At 42.0% G+C, this 23,106-nt stretch overlaps 1 protein-coding gene across 1 annotated transcript; it reads left to right on the top strand.

Annotated features, from left to right (window-relative positions):
• The first annotated feature begins 1,740 nt into the window (after positions 1 to 1,740).
• On the top strand, positions 1,741 to 22,367 carry MRPL39 (mitochondrial ribosomal protein L39). The gene is made up of 10 exons (XM_054713646.1): positions 1,741 to 1,882; positions 2,617 to 2,823; positions 4,912 to 5,051; positions 7,269 to 7,368; positions 9,379 to 9,446; positions 10,582 to 10,694; positions 13,085 to 13,150; positions 14,007 to 14,160; positions 17,530 to 17,577; positions 22,264 to 22,367. The coding sequence occupies exons 1-10, from the start codon at positions 1,819 to 1,821 to the stop codon at positions 22,309 to 22,311; spliced, it is 1,008 nt and encodes a 335-aa protein (XP_054569621.1). The 5' UTR covers positions 1,741 to 1,818; the 3' UTR covers positions 22,312 to 22,367.
• Positions 22,368 to 23,106: the final 739 nt, after the last annotated feature.

The following is a 23,106-nucleotide window of genomic DNA, read 5'->3' on the forward strand; positions in this document are numbered from 1 at the left end:
CACAATAAATTAATCATGGTGCCATCCTATGGGAGGTTTTGGTAAGAACTTGTGAATGGGGAAAGAGCTGGGGAGAGACTTTTCACTGGGTACCTTATAACGTATTTTTTATTTTCCAAGCAAGTACATGTGTACTAATTTAAAAATGTAAAATCAAATATTTGGATAAAAACAGTTGCATCTCTCACTTTAAAAGTGAAGATAATTACACTTTCCCTGAGCAGCTGTGAAATAAATTCCGGGCCACGGAGACAGATCTCTGTAGGTATGGGTCTTTTTTAAATTTCAGTTTTATAAGTGATATGCAACACTGCTTAGGTTTAAGGTACATGTTGCAAAATCAATAAGTTTAGTTAACATCCATCACTTCATAAAGTAATAAAAATTTTTCTTCCTTGTAATGAGAACTTTAAGGACTTACTCTCTTAGCAGCTCTCAAATATACAACACAGCACTGTTAATGATAGTCGCCATGTTATACATTACATCCCTAGTATTTTTATCTAATAACTGGAGTTTGTGCCTTATAACCATTTTAGCCCAGTTCCCCGTTTTATTACAGCACATGTTCCTTAGCTCGGTGCTTCCCCCTGGTGGTAGTATATTCCCATTGCAAGTCAAAGAGCAGAGGGGGAAAAGGCCAAGGGCTGAATTTGTCAATTTGCACGCCTCGAGAAAAGTCACAGCATTGAACAACTTTGAATAAAAGCATTTCTTTTTTTTTAGAAAAAAACATATCTTACTGACTTCACAGAGGAAGGGAAAGGGAGAGAGAAACATCAATGATGAGAATCATTGACTGGTTGCTCCCTGCACGCCCCCTACTGGGGATCGAGCCCACAACCCTGGGCATGTATGTGCCCTTGACTGGAATCAAACCTGGGACCCTTGAGCTTCCAGGCAGATGCTCTACCCAATGAGCCAAACCAGCTAGAGCTGAATAAGAGCATTTTCACACTTTACCAATGGAATGCTTACTTCAACAGCAGTAACACTCTGGTATGACAACGAAATTAGTTGCTCTGCAACTTTTTGTAAGGGCATTCGTTCCTTCATTCATTCACTCAGATATCTATTTAAAAAAATGTTTTTTTAAATTAATTTCAGAGAGGAAGGGAGAGGGGGAGAGAGATAGAAACACCAATGATGAAAGAACCATTGATTGACTGCCTCCTGTACCCCTCCCACTTGGGATCGAGCCCGCAACCCAGGCATGTGCCCTTACCCGGAATCCAACCAGCTAGGGACTCTCAAAAATCTATTAAGTGAACAAGAGACATTCTGGCTAAATAAATGGGAGTACCCGGGCGCAAAGCCGGTGCAGGCGACCCAAAAACCCATCCTTGCAAAACCGAGAGTTAAGCCACGAACTAGAAGATGTCATCAGCGTGGCCAGCCGGGCTGACCACGAAAGCAAGAGTAAACGGAAGCTATCTTTCGCCGACGTGTCTCGCCAGAAGTATATTGTTTGCGGGAAGCAAGCACTTCGCTCGTGGGCCGGGCTCGAACCCGCAGACGGTGGAGGGTGAGGACGCGTGTGGCACGCAGCGCGGCTCCAAAACAGACACTCGACCCCCGCAGAGCCCGAGGGGCTCAGCACCTCCTCGTCCCCCTCCGCACCCCTGCAACGAGCGCCAGACCTTGGGCGATGGCTCCTGGGAAGCCGCGATCCCGCCCCCTTGACGGCGGCGCGCAGCCCGAGCGCGGGTCCGGAACGGGACTGTCCCCGGAACCCGAGTGCGCGCTCAGTGTTTCCGGGGGGGAAGGAGGACCCAGGAGGACCTACGCGCGGCGGCACCTGCGGCCGGAACGGAAGCGATGGCCGTGGGGTTCTGGGGGCCGCGGCTCTGGCGGGCCGTCCCCGGGGGCGGCGCTGGCTGGAGTGAGTTTCAGCGGCCGTGGGGACGGGCAGCGAGGCTTCGAGGATGGGGTCTGCCCGGATTGGGCCGGAGGCGGGTCCCGGGAGGCCCGGAGGAGGCTCTAAGTCCCGGTTGCGGCGGCCGCCCCCTCCGGGCCTGAGGGTGCAGATCCCTGGGCGTCAGGGGGTCGCGGAGGTCGGAGGCGGGTCGCTGTCGGAGCTTGGGGGAGCCTCTGGAAAGGAGCCCACCATGTCCCGGGGCACCATGTCCTTGTTCCCCATTGCAGTACTCGACTCGCCTTGCCAAGCCCTGCTATTGGGAGTTTTTAAAAAGAAGCTCAGCATTTCGCGCCCAGATATGGGTACTTTTGGCGTGGGGCCTCCCCAAGACCTTATCACAGCGACCGCTTGGCTCACCTTCCCAGCGACGGCCCTAGTTTTGGCTCCCTTTCCTGGTCCCTGTTTGCCCCTCATTGTAAATCACGGGCGGGAACAGGACCGAGGAAATCGGCGGGACCTGCGGATCCGGCGGCGACAGCGCCAAGTCGGAGTCCAGGCGTGGGTCAGGGCTGGAGGGCGTCCCCAGGATGAATGCAGGAAAAGTGGTTTCGTTTGGTTGCCGCACGCATTGGGGCCGACGGCGTGTACCAGTCCGTTGTGTCCCGTCCATTTCCTTGTTGTAGGAAGATGGTGAGGCGGGAGCCCCACAGGGTTATTCCTTTCTTCCGCGTCCTTACTGTATCGTCATCTCTACGCAGGATGTATAGCAACATCAGCAGCTTCTCAGCTGTCACCGGCCCAACTGGTAGAAATGCAGAACGATGTCTTTAATAGAGAGAAAGACAGGCAGTCATCACTGACTCCCCGGGTCGAGAAGATCGAGGTTAAACTCGTTGGGAAAACGGACCCCGGCACCACGTTTGTGATGAATAAAAACGTCTCCACGCCTTACAGTTGTGCCATGCGTAAGTAACGAGGCAGGGCCCAGTGTTCCCCGTTCTCACCGAAGCTGGGCGGGGAGAGGATGCTGGGGCTGCTCTCTGAAGGTCCCCGGAAGGTCCAGATCCTGGGGGTACTGGGGGTCTCCAAAGGTTGGTCCTATCATGCCCAGATGGTGCTAGTATTTGTTTGGATCTGGCCAAGTCTAGGGTAGAAGAGGGCGGACCTGAAAACATGGTTACTATTATCTTTCCCCTTTTATTTTTATTTATGTATTTAAATTTTATTGATTTCAGAGAGGAAGGGAGAAGGGTGGGTGGGACAGAGAGATAGAAACATCAATGATGAGAGAGATTCATTGATCGGCTGCCTCCTGCACACCCCACACTGGGGATCAGGCCTGACCCCGGGGAGAATTGAACCATGACCTCCTGATTCATAGGTTGATGCTCAACCACCGAGCCACACTGGTCGGGCTAGCTTGTCCCTTTTATTTTTATTTATTTATGTATTTAAATTGTATTGATATCAGAGAGGAAGGGAGAAGGGTGGAGGTAGAGAGAGAGAAACATCAATGATGAGAGAGATTCATTGATTGGCTGCCTCCTGCACGCCCCACACTGGGGATCAAGCCCGACACCGGGGCATGTGCCCTGACTGAGGATTGAACCGTGACCATCTGGTTCATAGGTTGACGCTCAACCACCGAGCCACACTGGTCGGGCTAGCTTGTCCCTTTTAGGCGGCCCTCAGTCACCATGAGGGTCTCAGTAAAGCATTTGGGGTAAAGGGACTACCCTGGCTGCAGTGACCAGCTAGTTTGGCTTCTTTTCCTTCCTAGTCCTCAGAGGCTAACTTAAATGATCTCCTTACCACTTGCCTCTTTGTGTGCTGTGTTTTTGTGTACATTTGCACGTATGTGGTAACTGTGAGCGTGGAAATGCACTTGTGGTGGATGTGATTGGGGTAAACATGTTTGTTGTGTGTGATGTGGTGTGGCAACGAAGGGAACGGGACCGCTGTGTTTTTATTTTTGATCAGAATGCTTGTATAGTAGCTTTGGTAGAACTGGTAGTATTTAAATTTAGAATGCCCCCACCCCAAATAGTTATACACCCATGTGCTCACTCATGTAGATGACTAGCTTCATTGTTCAAACTTTTGGAAAAATTCGGTAATGACTCCATTTAAGTGACTTTAGTTATCAGCTTAAGTTGGCCCATAAAGTTTACACTCTCAGTGTTTGTTTACTCTGGCATTTGAATTAGTGTTTATGATAATGGTTTACTTATTTGTTTTTTGAGCATTTATTGACCCTCTGCTATGTGATAGGTGTTCGGATTACAGAGGAGGATATGAGAAGCTCAGGCCCTTAAGGAACTTTATTCACATCGAGTAGAGATGAATGAAGCTTCTGAACCACACTCAGCATGACCCCTGCCCTGAGGCTTGCTTGTCATTCATACCTTCTGTCCGTCAGTGAAGTTATGCTGAGTACCTTGTACATTTCAGGCCTGGTGCTAGGCTCTGGACATGCTGATGAGTGAGCAAGAATGGACACGATCCCTGCCTTTATGGCATTGATGTAGTGGATGATAATTTAGACCCTGTAGTGTGACCACTGTTTTGAGTAGCTATGTACTCGAAAACCATCAATTAGGGAAGCAAGAGAGAGTTTGGGAGCAAGACGCCAAACACACCTAGAACAGATTTACTGTGAAAGTATAGTTATACGTTTTTCCTTCTAAGTTGTGTGTGCATATATCCGAATGTATCCATGCTGCTGCTCTCTGAATATTTCAGTGTAGCTCTTGGAAAATTGTTTTATTAATTAATGATTGACAAGTTAATTTCAAACTTGACTCAGCCTTAATGAGTTTTGTAAATGGTTTGGATACTTTTGTTAATAAGCAACAATATATTGGGTGGGTTGGGTAGTATTTTTTTATTGGTTACAGATGTAATATATAATACTTTTATGTCCCCCCCCCCCAAAAGACAACTTGCAGAATCTTGCCTTTTATTGTTTTATTTCATAATGTAGCACTTAAACATGTAGTTTCTCACTTTGAATTTTGTTAGATTTTAACCTTCAATCTATTTTAAATTTCTAGATTTAAGTGAGTGGTACTGCAAGAAGTCCATTCTGGCTCTTGTCGACGGACAGCCGTGGGACATGTATAAGCCTTTGACAAAGCCCTGTGAAATTCAGTTTCTTACTTTCAAAGATCGTGATCCAGGAGAAGTTAATAAGGTATTTCTGTTTCCGTATTCTCTTTCCCCCTCCCTCACACCCAGTGTTTTTCTTCTCCTTTTTAGGAAAATCTATTCTCTGTGGAATATGAAATGTGCAAATATAACCAAGGTCAAATGTCCTGTACTAGATTGTGTTTTACTTGTTAGATTAGGCATTGTCATAGTTTAGATAATACCAGTAGCATCCATTTCTCTGTATTTTGATTTGTGGAAATGATATGGCATGCCTTTTACATTTATGTCTTTGTTCAATTGACACTTACTGATCACCCTCTATATAGTGAGTGATTTCATTCCCATGCTACTGTTGGAATACAATCTTTGACCATCTTCTCTGGATTATTTCAAGAACTTTTTAACTCTCTGCCTCCGACCACCCCCCCCCTTATTATTATTATTATTATTTTTTAAAATATATTTTATTGATTTTTTACAGAGAGGAAGGGAGAGGGATAGAAAGCTAGAAACATCGATGAGAGAGAAACATCGATCAGCTGCCTCCTGCACACCCCCTACTGGGGATGTGCCCGCAACCAATGCACATGCCCTTGACCGGAATTGAACCTGGGACCTTTCAGTCCGAAGACCGACGCTCTATCCACTGAGCCAAACCGGTTTCGGCAATTATTATTATTTTTTTTAATAATAAAGCCTTCTTAATAGTACTATAAGAGTTTTATTAAGTGACATGACTAAGGTTCATGTCACTTACCCCTAAAGAACTTGCCTACGTAACTGTTCACATGACTTTCCAGGAACTGACCTGTGTGATCTGACCTCAGCCTACCTTCGAGCCTCACCTCCCACTGCGTCTTTCCACTTCCTCTTTGCTCCGGCTACATTAGAGGACTTGGTCATAATTTATCCTGTGCTATCCTACTTGCCTTTGTTGAAGCTCTTCCTTCAACTCTGAGTATTTTCTTTCCTCCCAATTAAAATCCTGTTTATCTTTTAAAATGCCACCAGCTTTGTAGAACCTCCTTAGTTTCTTCTTGTTGGAATTAACTCTTTCCTCTAGAACCTCACAACACGTGGCTAATGTCTCTAGATATAATATTTTAATTTAAATTCTAGGTACAATATTATATTTAATTTGGCCTTGTGAAGACAGGGATCCTGTCCCTATGGGACTCTGTCCTTAACTGGCAAATACTAGGTATTTATTTATTGAAATGAAATACATAAATAAGAAAATGACAGATAATAGTAATTGCCAACATTGAATATTTATTATGTATCACGTATTGTCTTAGATGATTTATAGGTATTAACTCATTTAATCCTCATAAAAATCCTGTAAAATAGGTGGTGTTATCCCTATTTTCCAGACAAATCAACTGAGACAAAGAGAGGTTCACTAGCTTGACCAAGGTTGCCAGTTTAGGAAGTGGTGAGCCTGGATTTGAGCCTAGGCATTCTATCTCTGGAGTTCAACATACATTACAGACATTTATGTAGCATAGATGAAGAAGTACATTTTGCTACTTGCTTTCAAGGCCCGTGTTTATACTTATTTTTAGTGTATGCAATGTGGTTCTGTAGAATACATTCTGGAGCAGTCTGCCACACAGCCAGGTGAGCCCACTCTTGTCCTCAGATGTGGAAAAGGGCTGATAAAAGTCAGTGCTCAGCTATAGTAGTGCTTGTATGGGGCATAAGGTGGGCAGGTGTGCAGGACTCATGCTTCTCTATGACTCTGACAAGGTCATTGCATTGTAATGTATGAGGATGTCTGTGGATCAAAAAGTGCTGAGAAAATGAGGTTGCTTTGGAAAATATGTTTAATGTGAGTGATGTACATGATGTTAGGTATAGGATAGGAATCATAAATAATACTAGAAAGTTGAATTTTCCCTCCATATTTATATATGTTATAGACAGGTATATGTTAATATATTTATTTTACTTTAGCATATGGTTATTAACAAGTTAACTTTATCCTGGGTGAAAAGCAAAGTTACTACCAGATAATAAAACTATTGGTTGATAAACATAGTGACTGATAATTTGCACAGAAACATTGCTAACAACATGAAGTTGGTGTTTCATTCTTCTGTGGTTTTAGCTTGGCATAGATAATGTTATGGACTGATGGTCATTATTGCTACGTGCTGAGGATGGACAGATATTTGAGAAATGTTCCCTAAGTCAGAAGTCACCCTGAATGTTAATGTTGAATAGATCTCAGTGAATCTTTGTACATTTATTTTTCTAGGCTTATTGGCGGTCTTGTGCCATGATGATGGGCTGTGTGATCGAGAGGGCGTTCAAAGACGAATACTTGGTCAGTTTGGTCAGAGCTCCAGAAGTGCCTGGTAATGTGCACATTTAAATATACTTTTTGTAATCTTTGAATATTTTGGTACCTATCTTTGCTGTTGTACAGAGTTCATTTACTAGGTGTACTGGTTAATAATGGCGGATTTTGTAATCAAAGAAAACACGATAATTTCAAGAGGAACATCAGAAGTGCTTTATTCAAAGTAATGTCCATCATTAGCTACACATTTCCCCCATCTTTCAGGTAATTTGTGGATACTGTTCCAATAGAACTTTTCTTGTTTTGAGGCAGACCATTCAGAGGCCCAATTTTCCATTTCTTCGTATGTTTTGAAGTGCTGCTCAGAAAGTTCGTGTGCCATCAATTGGAACAAGTGGTAATCTGAAGGAGCAAGGTCTGGTGAATACGGCGGGTGGGTTAATACTTCCCAGGCAAGATCTTTTCACGTGTCTTTAACTGGTTTTGAAGTGTGTGATGGTGCATTATCATGAAGCAAAATTACTTTGCCGTGTCTTTTGGCCCATTCTGGTCGTTTCACGATCAAAGAGTGGTTCAAATTGATTATTTGTTGTCAGTAGTGATCATTATTAATGGTTTCACCTGGTTTTAGAAGCTCATAATACACCGCACCTTCCTGATTCCACCAAACGCAGAGCATTGTCTTCTTTCCAAAGTTATTTGGCCTTGCAGTCGATATTGATGGTTGACCTGGATCAACCCATGATTCTGTGCATTTTGGATTCTCAAAATAAATCCACTTTTCATCGCCAGTCACAATTGGATGAAAAAAAGACTTTCTTTCATGCCGTTGAAGCAACATTTTACTGATTACTTTTCGGTTTTCCATTTGTCTTTCGTTCAGTTGATGTGGCGCCTATTTTCCTTCCATTAAAATCTTTCCCATTGATTGTAAATGATCGGAAATTGTTTGCTGAGCAGCGTTTAATCTTTCTTCAAGTTCTTTTTGAGTTTGACATGCATCTTCATCCAATAATGCTTGTAATTGTTTGTCTTCAAACTTTTTCAGTTGACCTGGACGTTCTTTGTCTTTCACATAAAAATCATCACTTTTAAAGTGTTTAAACCAGCATTCACAAGTATCTTGAGATGGAGCATGTTCACCATAAGCTTCCCGAAGTATACAATAACTTTTTTTTCAAAATAAAGTAATGAATTAAAACTTCCCGCAAATGCTCTTTTTTTGGCATGAAATTCGACATTTTTAAGTGTAAAAATGTCTATGATGTTAACACCTTCAGCAAATTTGACATATGAAGTTTTGAAGCTTGCTGTCAATACAACAAAATAGCATACATATCAAATCGCATATATATATCAACATATGTGTAACTCTATTGAAAAAAATCTGCATTATTAACCGGTACATCTAGTATTTTTATCTAGTATAAATTACCATCATACCTACATTCCATTTATTATGGGCAACAAAATCCACCCTATTTAATTATGGAAGTCAATAATTAATGTAATAGAGGAGAATGTTTCTCTTGAATGTAAATGTCATGTAACTTAATTGTCTCTGTGTTTATTTCTTACCACTTGAAGCATTTATTTCCAAGTTGAACGTGTGGAGGATGACGAAATGGGAGTATAAATAGACTTCTAGAGAAAGCTACAGTACAACTTAGGTTATACTATGTCACCAGAAATGGCCACGACTTTGGAGAGGGCCATCATTTTGGGGAGATGAAAGAGTTTATATTTTTTGTAATTTTGATAAAACTAGGATTTTGCAATAGTATGTGTACTAGGATCACATTTTTAAAACGTAGAAGTGTGTACAAACAAAAATATTTGAAAATCTCAATAAATGATTTTAAGTACAAAACTAGTTAATTTTCTGGATGGGGGAAAGTTGGTAGAACTCTGGCAAGCACCTGGGATACTGGTAACATTTTTATAATTTGTAGAGTTGGGAGAGATTGCTAACCCTTCATTTTATGGTTAAAATATTCAGTTGTTGCAAATTGGTAACTATACCCTAACAGATCTGACTTTGCTTTTATTTTGGTTGGATTTACAGTAATTGCTGGAGCTTTCTGCTATGATGTAGTTTTGGATAAGAGGCTTGATGAGTGGATGCCAACAAAAGTAAGTATACCCTTTGGAGTATTAATTTTAGAGTCCATGCTTTTCTTTGGTAGAATGATTCCTATGTTAGTATTGTTGAATGGTACTGCAAATTGAGGGTATTTAAAGGAATGAATCTATCTATCTATCTATCTATCTATCTATCTATCTATCTATCTAATGTTGTTGCTATTTCAGTGTATTTAAGATAGAGACATATGAACGAAGGCACTCACAACAGTATGGTCAGTTGTATGGAAGCTTTATGTTCTGCTTGACCTTTGCTTATAATGCTGTCTTTCTTGTATTGTTTCTACTGCTCCTTAAAATATTGGTTTTCAAGATGACCAGAATATAAAATATAGAAGATTAACTCTCTTGGTTGATGTGTTGGTGCGGGGCCTAGAGCAGGGGTCCTCAAACTTTTGAAACAGGGGGCCAGTTCACTGTCCCTCAGACCGTTGGAGGGCCAGACTATAGTTTAAAAAAAAACTATGAACAAATTCCTATGCACACTGCACATACCTTATTTTGAAGTAAAAAACCAAAACGGCAAAAACACCCGCATGTGGCCCGCGGGACGTAGTTTGAGGACGCCTGGCCTAGAGCCTTAAACTTGGATGCCCACAGTACAGTTTGGTATATTTTACACAGGGCTAAAGATGGCATTACATTTCCTAGTGAAACTTTCTGAATCACATGAACAATTTTTCCATGTGCATTTAAAAAGCTTAATTTTACTCATAGTGTAAATAGACTTTTATATCTTACTATTTACTAGCCTTCCTACTTGTTATATCATTGTAGTAAATATAAGGTTATTTCATTTGAATGAAATAGGAGGTTATTTCATTTGAATGAAATTATTAAAATTTCTTATAGGATTATCTTTAATAATTATTAATACAGGCTGATATCTTAATTAAAAATAAGTTGCAAGTTTTATAATTTGTAGAGTTGGGAGAAATTGCTAGCCCTATATTTCATGATCCAAATACTTAATTATTGCAAATTAATAACTTCCTTTCCTGACAAATTTGGTTTGCTTTTGTTTTAGTTGGATTTATAATATTAAACATATAATTTAGTTAACTTGCTTTATGTTGAAATACTTTTAAGGAAATTGTTACAAATGTTAATACTTTTCATTTTTAAGGAGAACCTACGTTCTTTCACAAAAGATGCTAATACTTTAATTTATAAAGACCTCCCATTTGAAACTCTGGAAGTTGATGCAAAAGTAGCATTAGAAATATTTCAACACAACAGGTACGTGTTGGCTTCCTTTAAAGCGAAATTAAACCTCCCAGAGTTATATGTAATGAAGAAAATTCAGTTCTTAAGAATTTTTATGTTCTTGCCTTGGCCGGTGTGGTTCAACAATTAGAGCATTGGCCTGCGCACTGCAGGGTCGATGGTTCGATTCCCAGTCAAGTCCCAGCTCTGGTTGGGGTGAAAGTGGAAGGCAACCAAATGATATGTCTCTCTCACATTGATATTTCTCTCTCTCCCCCTCTCCCCCTCTCCCCCTCTCCCCCTCTCCCTTCCCCTCTCCTCTCTCCCTCTCTCCCTCTCCCTTTCCCTCTCCCCTCCCCCTCCCTCTCCCCTCCCCCTCCCCCTCCCCTCCCCCTCCCCTCCCCTCCCCCTCCCCCTCCCTCTACCTCCCTCTCTTCCCCTCCCCCCTCCCCTTCCCCTCCCCCTCGCCCTCCCCCTCTCCCTCCCCCTCCCTCTACCTCCCTCTCTTCCCCTCCCCCCTCCCCTTCCCCTCCCCCTCGCCCTCCCCCTCCCCCTCCCCCTCCTTCTACCTCCCCCTCTCCCCTTCTCCCCCTCTCCCTCGCCCTCCCTCCCTCCCTCTCCTCCTCTCCCTCTCCCTCTCCCTGAAAATAAATGAAAAATATCCTCGGGTGAGGATTGAAAAAATATATATATATATATTTTTTATATTCTTAAAAGCTGAATATAAAAATTCAGGAAAAAAAGTATAAATAAAAGCAAATTTTGTTGAAAAAAAATTAAAAAATTGAGCTTATAATAGTCATGAAAACCTCCTTAATTGATACTCTGGCTTGGCATTTTTCAAAGTGATATGCCACAGGAGTATTCTTCATAAGATATTAGTTAATATGCTGAAAAACATACTGAATTCAGAGAATGGTGGCATAAAAAAATTTACTGTAAACCCTCCCAAAGTGGATATAGAAAACAATAATTTTCAAATATATTAACCTTTTGAACTCTTTTTTTAAAGCATTATTTTCTAGCATATTCTAGAACCAGTGTATTTAGAAACCAGTACTAATACACTGTTTTAACTGAATGAGAGTAAAAATAGTACTATAGAACCAAACCACCATTGATTCTATAAGAAATTCCTTGGATTATCAGAATATATCAAATCACCATGCCAAAATTCTAGGGTCATGCTACCCAATAGGAATAAAATGTGAGCTGCCCTAGTTGGTTTGGCTCAGTGGATAAGAGCATCGGCCTGTGGACTGAAGGGTCCCAGGTTCTATTCCAGTCAAGGGCACATGCCTGGGTTGTGGTCTCGATCCCCAGCTGGGGATGTGCAGGAGGCAGCCAATCAATGATTCTCTCTCATCATTGATGTTTCTATATCTCTCCCCCTCTCCCTCTTTGAAATCAATAATAAATATATCTATATATCTATATCTATCTATCTATATATCTATCTATCTATCTATATATCTATCTATATATCTATCTATCTATCTATCTATCTCTCTAGAGAGATAGATAGAGAGAGAAATATAATGTGAGCTATCTTTAAATTTTCTAGAGGCTACATTAAAAAAAAGTTAAAAAAGGTGAAGTTGATCATAAATTTTATTTAAACTATATTTAAAATGCTATTTCCACATTAAAAATGGCAATGGTATTTTATATTCTCCTTCTCATACTAAGTCTCCAGAATCTGGTATGTATTTTACACTGAGGCACATTTCAGTTAGGACTGATTACATGTAAGTGTTCCATAGCTACCTTAGTGGACAGCTACCTTAGTGGACAGCACTGTAGGCTTTTATGCCACGTACACTAGGATTTGCCTTTCCCGTACTCAGCTGCCAGAGTCTAGCAGAGGTGTGCAGGACTTTGGTAACTTAACTGAATGTGTGAGGGAGGGAGGGAGGAGATGGTTTTGGGGTAAGTTTGAGAGATCAGAAGAGTTTTGAGTGGTTCATGTGTCAGTGATCGGGCTTGGCTTTGGCTCCCAGAGGACAGGAGCATCTCTTTGAGGTGGGTTGGGAGGTATAAGTATGCAAGGGAGTTGGCTCCCTCAGTAATGCTTGGGACTCTGGCAGAAGGAGTGTGGCAGTAAGTGGACTGTAAACCATTCTAAATGTAAACCGTTCTTTCAAAAATTGGCTGAGGAGGACGAGAAAGGGTTTCTTTAAACTCCTTTTTGTATTTTTTTTTAAATATATTTTTATTGATTTTAGAGAGGAAGTGGGAGGAAGAGAAAGAGAAACATAAATGATGAGAGAGAATCATTGATCACTGGGGATCGAGGCTGCAACCTGGGCATGTGCCCTGACCAGGAATCAAACCCTTGATCTTCTGGTTCAATCACTGAGCCACGCTGGCTGGGCTCCTTTTTGTATTTTAATAATTAAAATATTTTTCTTGCTGCTTCTCAGGTATAAAGTAGATCTCATAGAAGAGAAAGCATCTCAGAATCCTGAGAGAATAGTCAAGCTGCACAGGTAAGTAAAAATAGAAAAATTGGCTGCTATGCTAATTTTATAGTAAGGTTTAGCTTTATTGCTACCTGAATGTAGAATACAACTAAAAAAGATGAACTTGTATCCTGTTTTGTTACTCTCATTACCTTATTTTATTGCTTTGTTTGTTGTTTAGATATAGTAGTAATTGGGAGTTTTAAATTATTTTCAGAAACAGTTGTGGTTTCTGTTCCTCATTTTATTGTTATTTTTATTTCTGCATCTCAAGGGTTGAAAATCATTGTTAAAAATGTAATTTTTAAGAGATAATTTTGAAGTTGAGCAAAATATCCATAATTATGAATTGCACATGATAATCTGATTAATTAGTTAACACTTATAATATATATAAGTAAGTTAAACTGGAATGTGCTTTCCGACTTGGGGATGAGAGAGGTAAGACAACGCATTATGCAAACTCTTCATGGTCAGCGACTGTTTACTCAACCTCATGTTTTCTTGATTTGGACTTAACTTTTTTCTCTAGAAAACTCCTTTGTTTCTGTCCTATATACTGAATTCTAAACTCTGTTGCAGTGAGTTGTAAGCTGTCCGTTTTAGACATTGGATCCACTTGATAGCATGATGTGCTTAGTGATCTTAAAAATCTCTAGTTATATCAATGCTAATCTAGGAGAAGTTTCACTTAACTTTAAGTTTAGCTTCTTCACTTGAGATTTTTATGTCATGGCCATTGGAGACTGAATCGAGACATGTAGAATGCTCTTGGTTAGGGACGTAGCAATGAAGAGAATGGATAGATTCCCCCTCCCCTCCCAATGTATTGTAAATCATTTGATTTTGAGGTTTTATTTGTTTATTTTTAAAATCAAATCAGATTTGGTGACTTCATTGATGTGACCGAAGGCCCTCTTATTCCAAGAACAAGTATTTGTTCCCAGTTTGAAGTGTCAGCGGTTCACAATCTGCAGGCCACCGGGTCAAGTCTTGTACGGAGATTCCAGGGTCTCTCTTTACCTGTTCACTTAAGAGTAAGTAAAGTGAAAGTTTCAGGTCATCCAATTTGGGTATGGCTGTAATTCTGGTCTTGATTATTTTTTTTTTTATTGTCTAAAGTTTTATATGTGTCTCCTTTCCCCCAGCCATTCCCACCCTGGGCAGGCCCCCACTGCCCCAGTGTGTGTCCATTGGTTATGCTAATATGCATGCATACAAGTCCTTTGGTTGCTCTCTAACCCCGCCCCCCTCCCCTACCATTTGTCTCTGGATCTATTCTTGATCATTAAATTATGTTGATCATTATATCCCACATATGAGTTAGTCTTGATTTTTATACCAATATGAAGGACATAACATTTTAATTTTCATTAAGTTGTATGATGATGATATTTTATGAACTTGAGTTTATGATTTAAAAACAGATAATTAAAAACGGGATATAAACAGATAATTAAAAACAGGATGTAAACAGATAATTTGAAGGAGAAGCATTAGTTGGAAAAATGAAAACAGAGATAGCATTTATAATCTTTCAAATTGGTATAGGAGAGGGTGCACGAGGAATATTGGGGTGCACACTGGTAAGATCTGGAATGCCTTTTGGCCTTATTTTGGCATGCTCTTCCTAATTTTGATGGTCTATTCATGACCTAAAGCCTATCATGTTCCATATTGCTCTCACCCTTGCTAATTCTTTTCTTATATTTTTTTGGTATTTATAACATCATTCACTTAATAGAAATTTATGCTGCTATGAAGAAAGCTCCTAGATTTATTGAATTTTGAGTCCCACCTGCGGTTGCCTTGGCAAGGCCAGACCAAATGATTTCTGGGGCCTTAATATGGCCCGAGGGCTGGATGTTCCCCACCCCTGCTGTAAGGTCTCTGCACCAGCTGTTCATTCTGCCTGAGTCAGGCATGGTTTTCCCTTTAAACATACCAACACTGGTCTTTTCTCCAGAAGGATTGGCATGTACATAGTTAGTAATTTTACCTTTTATTATAAGTTTTAGCAGCTCCTTCACTATGAAGTGGTCACTGGCCCACCCATGTCCCTCAGTAACCCCTTCAACTGACTCAGTAAAATTGATGTGGTCATGATGTGGTCAAAACTGGCACTTTGACAGTTTTTATTAATGAATTCTGATTAATCCTCTGCTACATACGATTGTTAAGGATTAAGGAAATTAGCTCTACAATTTTACTATTGTCTCTTATTTTTACTTGTTCTTGAGGGTAAAAATTTGCTGAATCCTCTAGGTCTGCCATTTCAGTGTGATGATGTCACAGTTGGTTCTTAATGAACCTCTCCTTGTGCTTGATTATGGTTTGAAAAATGACCTGTAGCATGTTGAAATTGGCTACTTAAGGAAAGAACCATAATCTATGGGCAAGGGGGCAGATTTTTCTTCCCATTATAAGGAATGCTTTCAGTGATGGTACTGATTAAGAACAGCAGAAGAAGAATGGCATATTCAGGGCTTAAGACTTTTTCTTAAATGCTAAACAAAGCAGCTATTCTGCATGGTACCTTTTCCCCTACTCTAATCCATGTTTATAATCATTTAGCCTCATTAGTACTGACTAACTTTTTATGTGTTTGTTTTTGTTTTGTTTTTTTTTTTTTAGTAGTTTTTATTTATTTATTTATTTTTCCAATTTTTTTTATTAAGGTATTATATGTGTACATATCTTACTATGTGTTTGTTTTGTTTAAAACCTGTATAAAAACTCAGTCCCACCCTAGCTGGTTTGACTCAGTGGATAGAGCGTCGGCTTGCAGGCTGAAGGGTCCCGGGTTCAATTCTGGTCAAGGGCACATGCCTGCGTTGTGGGCTTAATCCCCAGTATGGGGCATGCAGGAGACAGCTGATCAGTGATTCTCTCTCATCATTGATGTTTCTATCTCTCCCTCTCCCTTCCTCTCTGGGAGGGGGGGATGTGTATATATATATATATATATATATATATATATATATACACACACACACACACACACACACATACACACTATCTAATAAAAGAGTAATATGCAAATTGACCGTACATCCGCCATACCCACGAGCCACGCCCTCAAAGCCAACCAGGAGCAAATATGCAAATAAACCCAACCAAGATGGCTGCAGCCACGGAGAGCAGGAGGGAGGCTTGGGTTTCCCCAGTAATGGAGGAAGCCAAGCTTTCCGCCTGCCCTTGCTGGCTCGGGCCTCCACTCAATGCTACAAAGTTTCAATGATAGAAGATAAATAAATCCCAACAAAAATGGCGGCAGCCACGGAGCTGGAGAGAGCAGGAGGCTAGGGTTGCTCCCGGCGATGGAGGAAGCCAAGCTTCTGCAGCCCTGGCCTCCAGGCTACAAAGTTTCAATTATAGAAGATAAATAAGTCCCAACAGAAATGGCTGCCACCAAGGAGTGAGCAGGAGGCTTGGCTCCACTCCAGGCTACAAAGTTTCAATTGTAGAAGATAAATAAATCCCAGATACCAGGGCCTCCGCTTGGGTCGCCGGGGGGCATGGCCAGCCTGCAAACCACCACAGGCCCCTCGCCCAGGCCACCCCACACCCCAAGGGAACCCCCACCCTGATCCGGGACACGCTTCAGGGCAAACCAGCTGGCCCCCACCCATGCACCAGGCCTCTATCCTATCTAATAAAAGTAATATGCAGATTGACCATCACTCCAACACACAAGATGGCTGTCCCCATGTGGACACAAGATGGCCAGCAGGGGAGGGCAGTTGGGAGGGACCAGGCCTGCAAGGGAGGGCATTTGGGAGGGACCAGTTGGGAGGGACCAGGCCTGCAAGGGAGGGCAGTTGGGAGGGACCAGGCCTGCAAGGGAGGGCATTTGTGGGCAATCAGGCCTGCAGGGGAGGGCAGTTAGGGGTGACCAAGCCGGCAGAGGAGGGAAGTTGGGGGTGACTGGGCCTGCAGGTAAGGGCAGTTGGGGGGGCCCAGGCCTGCAGGGGAGAGCAGTTGTGGGCAACCAGGCCTGCAGGGGAGGGCAGTTAGGGGTGACCAGGCCTGCAGAGGAGGGCAGTTAGGGGTGACCAGGCCTGCAGGGGAGGGCAGTTAGGGGCAAATAGGCTGGCAGGGGAGTGGTTAGGGAGTGATCAGGCTGGCAGGCAGAAGCGGTTAGGGGCAGTCAGGAAGGCAGGCAGGTGAACAGTTGGGAGCCAGCAGTCCTGAATTGTGAGAGGGATCTGGCCTAAATGGGCAGTCGGACATTCCTTGAGAGGTCCCAGATTGGAGAGGGTGCAGGCTGGGCTGAGGGACATATCCCCTCCCCACCCATGCACAAATTTTGTGCACCGGGCCTCTAGTATATATATGTAAAGACTCAGCCCCTTTTATTTTAACTTTACTGATTTATTTTTCATAGTAAATCTTTTCTTTTCAAGGCACATTTTACGATATGGACTAAGCTGTTGGAAAGGTCTCGGAAATTGGTAAGTGTTTTTGACAGCCAGTGAGTACTCTTCTACAAAGACATTTATTGAAATTAAGCAACAACAACAAAAAAAGAGAAAGAAAAAATTAATTAGTTGTCTCAGTAGCTAAAGCAGTTTTGTGGTTGTTTACCCAGCAGTATTTTGGCAAGAAAAAAATTGTACTTTGTGATCCTCTTTTGAGTTTGTTTATTAATATTATGGAAATGATACTATAGAACTTGAAGAGAAATAAGAATATTCTATATAGTAGTAATAGTTCTTAAAGGTTGTAATGGTGTTAATTGGGTCTTACAGTAATATTTTTGTATGCCTAATGAACATTAAGGATTAAGATTTGTCAGATGTATTTTAAAGCTGTATTGACTATTCACATTAAATGTGCAAATGTCCTGAAAAAACAAATTTAAATACTTGTGTTTTTGTAGTTTATGCTGTCATTACCATTTAGATTTCATAAGTAGGAATGATGATTTTTCTTGACCATTACTATCCCTATTCACCCTTTCATAGGTTAAGCATTGATATTTTACTTAAATTCTCTGATAGCTGTCCTGTGTAATCCAGCCGCATTGCATGAAGCCTTTCCTAGTTCCCCTAATTTTCCATCAAGCTTGCAAACATACTAATCAGCACACATCAAACTTGTCTTCAAGTTTATTCATTTCTTCCCCACTGTTCTTCCATCTGGATTTCATTCCCACTCTCTCTTTGTCTATTTACATCCTACTCACTCTTCAATACCCCGTCCAAGTCTCACCTTCTCCATGAAATGTTCTCAGAGTACTTGCTTACCAAATATCCATTTGTACAATTTCGGCATGATTATATACCTCCTCATGTTGTTTTCTGCTTGTTTTTGCTTGTGCATTTACCCTCAGTCTGTTAACGCATTCAGGGCTTGTTATGTATGTATAATCCCAAATTTTGAGCCCAACATTTGACATACAGGGGCTTACCCAATAATTATTTATTGATTATTTTTATGGTGATGTTTATACTTAGTTTTTATTAATAAATTTATAGGTAGAACTTACTGTTAGTCACAATGATTTTGTGTAAAATTTATGTAATTTTGATGAGAGAGTATATTTGAATGAATGGAATAACTTTGTCTCTTTGGTTGGTTACAATGATCATTTTAGATGAAGGAAAGAGAAGGAATGAGTGTAAATTAAGGGAAACTCAAGAAGGGATAATAACAATACTTTAAAGCAAGGAAAAATGCAGAAAAATAGCAGACCTAGGAACCTAGACTAGTAGAAACATTTATTCTGGTTCAGGTTTCTTCTGTCCATTTTGCTTGTCTAAAAAGAGTAGGTTATGCCAAAACCAGTTTGGTTCAGTGGATAGAGCATCGGCCTGCGGACTGAAAGGTCCCAGGTTTGATTCCGGTCAAGGGCATGTACCTTGGTTGCGGGCACATCCCCAGTAGGGGGTGTGCAGAAGGCAGCTGATCGATGTTTCTCTCTCATGGATGTTTCTAGCTCTCTATCCCTCTCCCTTCCTCTCTGTAAAAAATCAATAAAATATATTAAAAAAAAAAAAAGAGTAGGTTATGTGCTGTGCCAGCATGGCCAAGGGTGAACCTGAGGAGGGGTGGTGAAGGATTGAAGAAAAGACAGACAAGAGAATACAGCTGGGGCTCGGTGGATCTCCCATGCCTGGATGAGGACACAAAAGACCCAGCCTGCAAGCCAATGCTTTATTTTATAGTCTGATTAAAACAGGGTAGATTAACATGTATACAAATGTTCTTGTTTTGCCAACACTTGCTGCACCTCCCACAGCCCATTAACTACTTAGGAAGGAATTAGGGAGGGCTACAAGGTCAGGCTTAATTATGCTAGGAGAGCTCTGCCCTCAAGGCTAGGACTTGTTTGTGGCCCTGCCACAGGTCAGTCCGAGGCTTGACCCTAGAGCTGCTTGCTCCCTACAAGGTTAAACATGTTTCATTGATTCAGCTAACATGCACTTACTGAGTGTTTTATGGCAGGACCTGTGCATACAAAAATGAATAAAATCAATTCACTTTCTCCAAGGAAGTTACTTTAATGCAGTAACTAGACATAAGCAGACAGTTCAGGTGTACCTATGGGACTCCCACAGAGGAGTGGAACCCAAACCAAGCTGGGGGGTTGGTTAAGGAGGGTTCCCAGCAATCAGAGTCTCTTAAGCTGGTTTTAAAGGATGAATGAAAGTGGGCCAGACAGGTAATTTGCTGGGGGGTGCATTGGGGGTGATACTTGTATAGAGGCATGGAGGTAAGGAGAGCATGGTGAATGTAAGAGGAATCTGAATGTACAGTCACATGTAGAGTGGGTGATGAGTCCAAAGAAATTTTTTGAAACAGTGTATCAAGGGCTCATCTTCCCCGATTTAGAATTTGCATTCCTCTCCTAAAGGTGACTTAGCTTTTGCATCCCCCTCCTGAAGGTGATTGGGGTCATGAGAATTTTAACAGGAAGTGACCTATTGGCAGCTATTCCTGATGATTCATTTAAAAGCTCATTCTGGGGGTGGTATGGAAAGTAGCTGCAACTTAAGTCAGCACTCTTCTTAGGGAGATAGAAGATGGTGAGTTCTAAAGTTCAGGCACGGCAGCGAGAATGGCTGTGAGAGTTACTAAGGCAGAGTTAGTAGGACTGTTGATTGACTATCAAGTAAGAGAACTGGATTCTCCAATGCCCAGCATGGGTAACTGGGTAGAGCCTTCATTGAAATAGTTAATGCAGGAGGTGAGCAGGTTTTTGGGTGATAAGGAATAGATTAGTCCTGTTTGATTGATGTGTCTGAGTGACATAGAGTAAATATACAGCAGGTTGTTTCCTTCATTTTAACGTTCTGTTATAAAGATAAGATGCCACAGAAACTTAACTGTTGTTTGTATCAGTTAGCCTACAGTATAATTGGTTTCTTTATGCGTAGTTTGATGTAAGGTCGCAGAACCTATTGACGTCATTAAGTGAGGACTTACTGTATGAACATACAGATACCTATTAGTACTAAGCCTGTAATATTCTATGTTCAGAATAGAATTATACCTCCCAAGAAAATAGATTGATTTTAAAATACCTAAATACCTTGTCACAGTACTGCTGGTGTTTTTCTTACATTAATGATTCATTTTATTTCTCTCTCTCTCTCTCTCTCTCTCTCTCTCTCTATCTATATATATATATATCCTATTTTATAATAGACAAATATGCAAATTGACCATACCCCGACACACCCACAAGCCACGCCCACAAGCCACGCCCACTATCCAATCAGAGCGAGTATGCAAATTAACCCAAACCAAGATGGCTACCGCCACAGAGAGCAAGGTTTCCTAGGTAACAGAGGAAGCCAAGCTTTCTGCCAGCCGTTGCAGGCCTAAGCCTCCATTCAAGCTACGAAGTTTCAATTATAGAAGGTAAACAAATTCAAACAAATGGCGGCAGAATGGAGCTTGAGAGAGCAGGCCAGGGTTGCCACCGGCAACAGGGGAAGCAAAGCTTTCCACACACCCTGGCCGGGCCCACCCACTTAAGGCAACAAAGTTTCAATTATAACCCCAACACAAATGGCTGCCGGCCGGCCTCGGAGGGAGCCCCAGGCTTGGCTCTGCTCCAGGCTACAAAGTTTCAATTGTAGAAGGAAAATAAATTCCAGATACCAGGGCCTCTGCTTGCGTTGCCAGGGTGCATGACCGGCCTGAAAACCACCACAGGCCCCTCGCTCAGGCCGCCCCACGCCCCAAGGGAACCCCACCCTGATCAGGGACACCCTTCAGGGCAAACCAGCTGGCCCCCACCCCTGTACCAGGCCTCTATCCTATCTAATAAAAGAGCACTATGCAGATTGATCATCACTGCAATACACAATATAGCTGCCCCCATGTGGTCAAAGATCCTGCCCCTATGTGGACACAAGATGGCCACCACAAGATGGCCAGCAGGAGAGGGCAGTTGGGAGGCACCCGGCCTGCAAGGGAGGGCAGTTGAGAAGGACCAGGCCTGCAAGGGAGGATAGTTGAAGGTGATCAACCCTGCAGGAGAGGGCAGTTAGGGGTGAGCAGGCCGGCAGAGGAGGGAAGTTGGAGGCAAACAGGCTGGCAGCAGAGTGGTTAGGGGGTGATCAGGCTGGCAGGCAGAAGCGGTTAGGGCCAATCAGGAAGGCAGGCAGGCAAGCAGTTGGGAGCCAGCAGTCTTGGATTGTGAGAGGGATGTCCGACTGCCCGTTTAGGCCCGAACATCCCTTGAGGGGTCCCAGATTGGAGAGGGTACAGGCTGGGCTGAGGGACAACCCCCCTCCGTGCACGAATTTCGTGCACCGGGCCTCTAGTGTATATATATATATATATATGTGTGTGTGTGTGTGTGTGTGTGTGTGTGTGTGTGTGTGTGTATTTCTAATGACTCATTTTATAGATGAAAAATAAAATGACAAACTGGAGAAGCCTAGCTATAGCCTCAGGTTATATGGTTATATTTTTAATGGAGTTGTGCTTTACTTGATAATTTATATTGAGAACTTGGCCTTATAAGTTTTCTTCTCTTTCTACTTAACTTTCAGTAATAATTACTATTGAAGGAGACAGGCAAAGGTCATTGTAAGAGGACTATGGAATGATCTTAAATGGTGGGTAAAGGATAAAATGAAAACTGCTTATTAGAAAAGTAAAGCTATTTTATGTTTTTACAGGTAACTGAAGATCAAACTAAACCTGCAGATGAAAGTGCATCTACCTAGTAGCTTCCTAAAATTTAAACATGTATAGTAAATTAAAATAAAAGTTTTTTATGTAATATTTGTGTGTGCTCATAAAGATCACCTATCTTTCTCCCTAAGATTTATACTGATGTTTGCTTTTTTCTTTCCCTAAAGGATAAAACAGCTCATGTTGTTCACAATAAAAATTTCACACAGAAATAACCTGTCCCTTCAGTCCCCAGATGTAACACTCTGGCCTATTTTCTCCTTTTAGTTTCTTTCTACATGTATAAATATACTAGAGGCCCGGTGCATGGATTCGTGCACATTGAAAGGAAATTAATTAGAAGGTGGCCTGTGGGGTGGGACTGGGCGAGATGGGCCGGACATGCCCTGGAGCCAACCTCCCACGGTCCCTCCCCAGCCGGCCGCACCTGGGGTGGCTCTGGGGCTCAAAGAGCATCTGTGGAGTGAGCGGGATCCTCGGCCTGGCCTGAGGGGATCGGGCCGAAATCAGCAGTCCGACATCCCTCGAGGGGTCCCGGAGTGCGAGAGGGCACTCTGCAAAGTTGCTGTCACTCAGCAGCTCCTGTGTTGAGTGTCTGCCCCCTGGTGGTTAGTGTGCATCATACCTACCGGCCAGTCGGCCGATTGCTTAGACTTTTATATATATAAATGTACAAATACAAATGTAATCTTTTAAAAACACAAATAGGATCATGCTAGTTATTTCCATTTCTCATTACTTTAAAGTGGTTCAGTAAAGATCCTTGTGCACAATGGGCAAGTGTTTTGTGGATAGATTATTTACTAAGTTAACTGATTATTTCTTAT

This window comes from Eptesicus fuscus, chromosome 3 (assembly GCF_027574615.1).
Source record: "Eptesicus fuscus isolate TK198812 chromosome 3, DD_ASM_mEF_20220401, whole genome shotgun sequence".
NCBI lineage: Eukaryota > Metazoa > Chordata > Mammalia > Chiroptera > Vespertilionidae > Eptesicus > Eptesicus fuscus.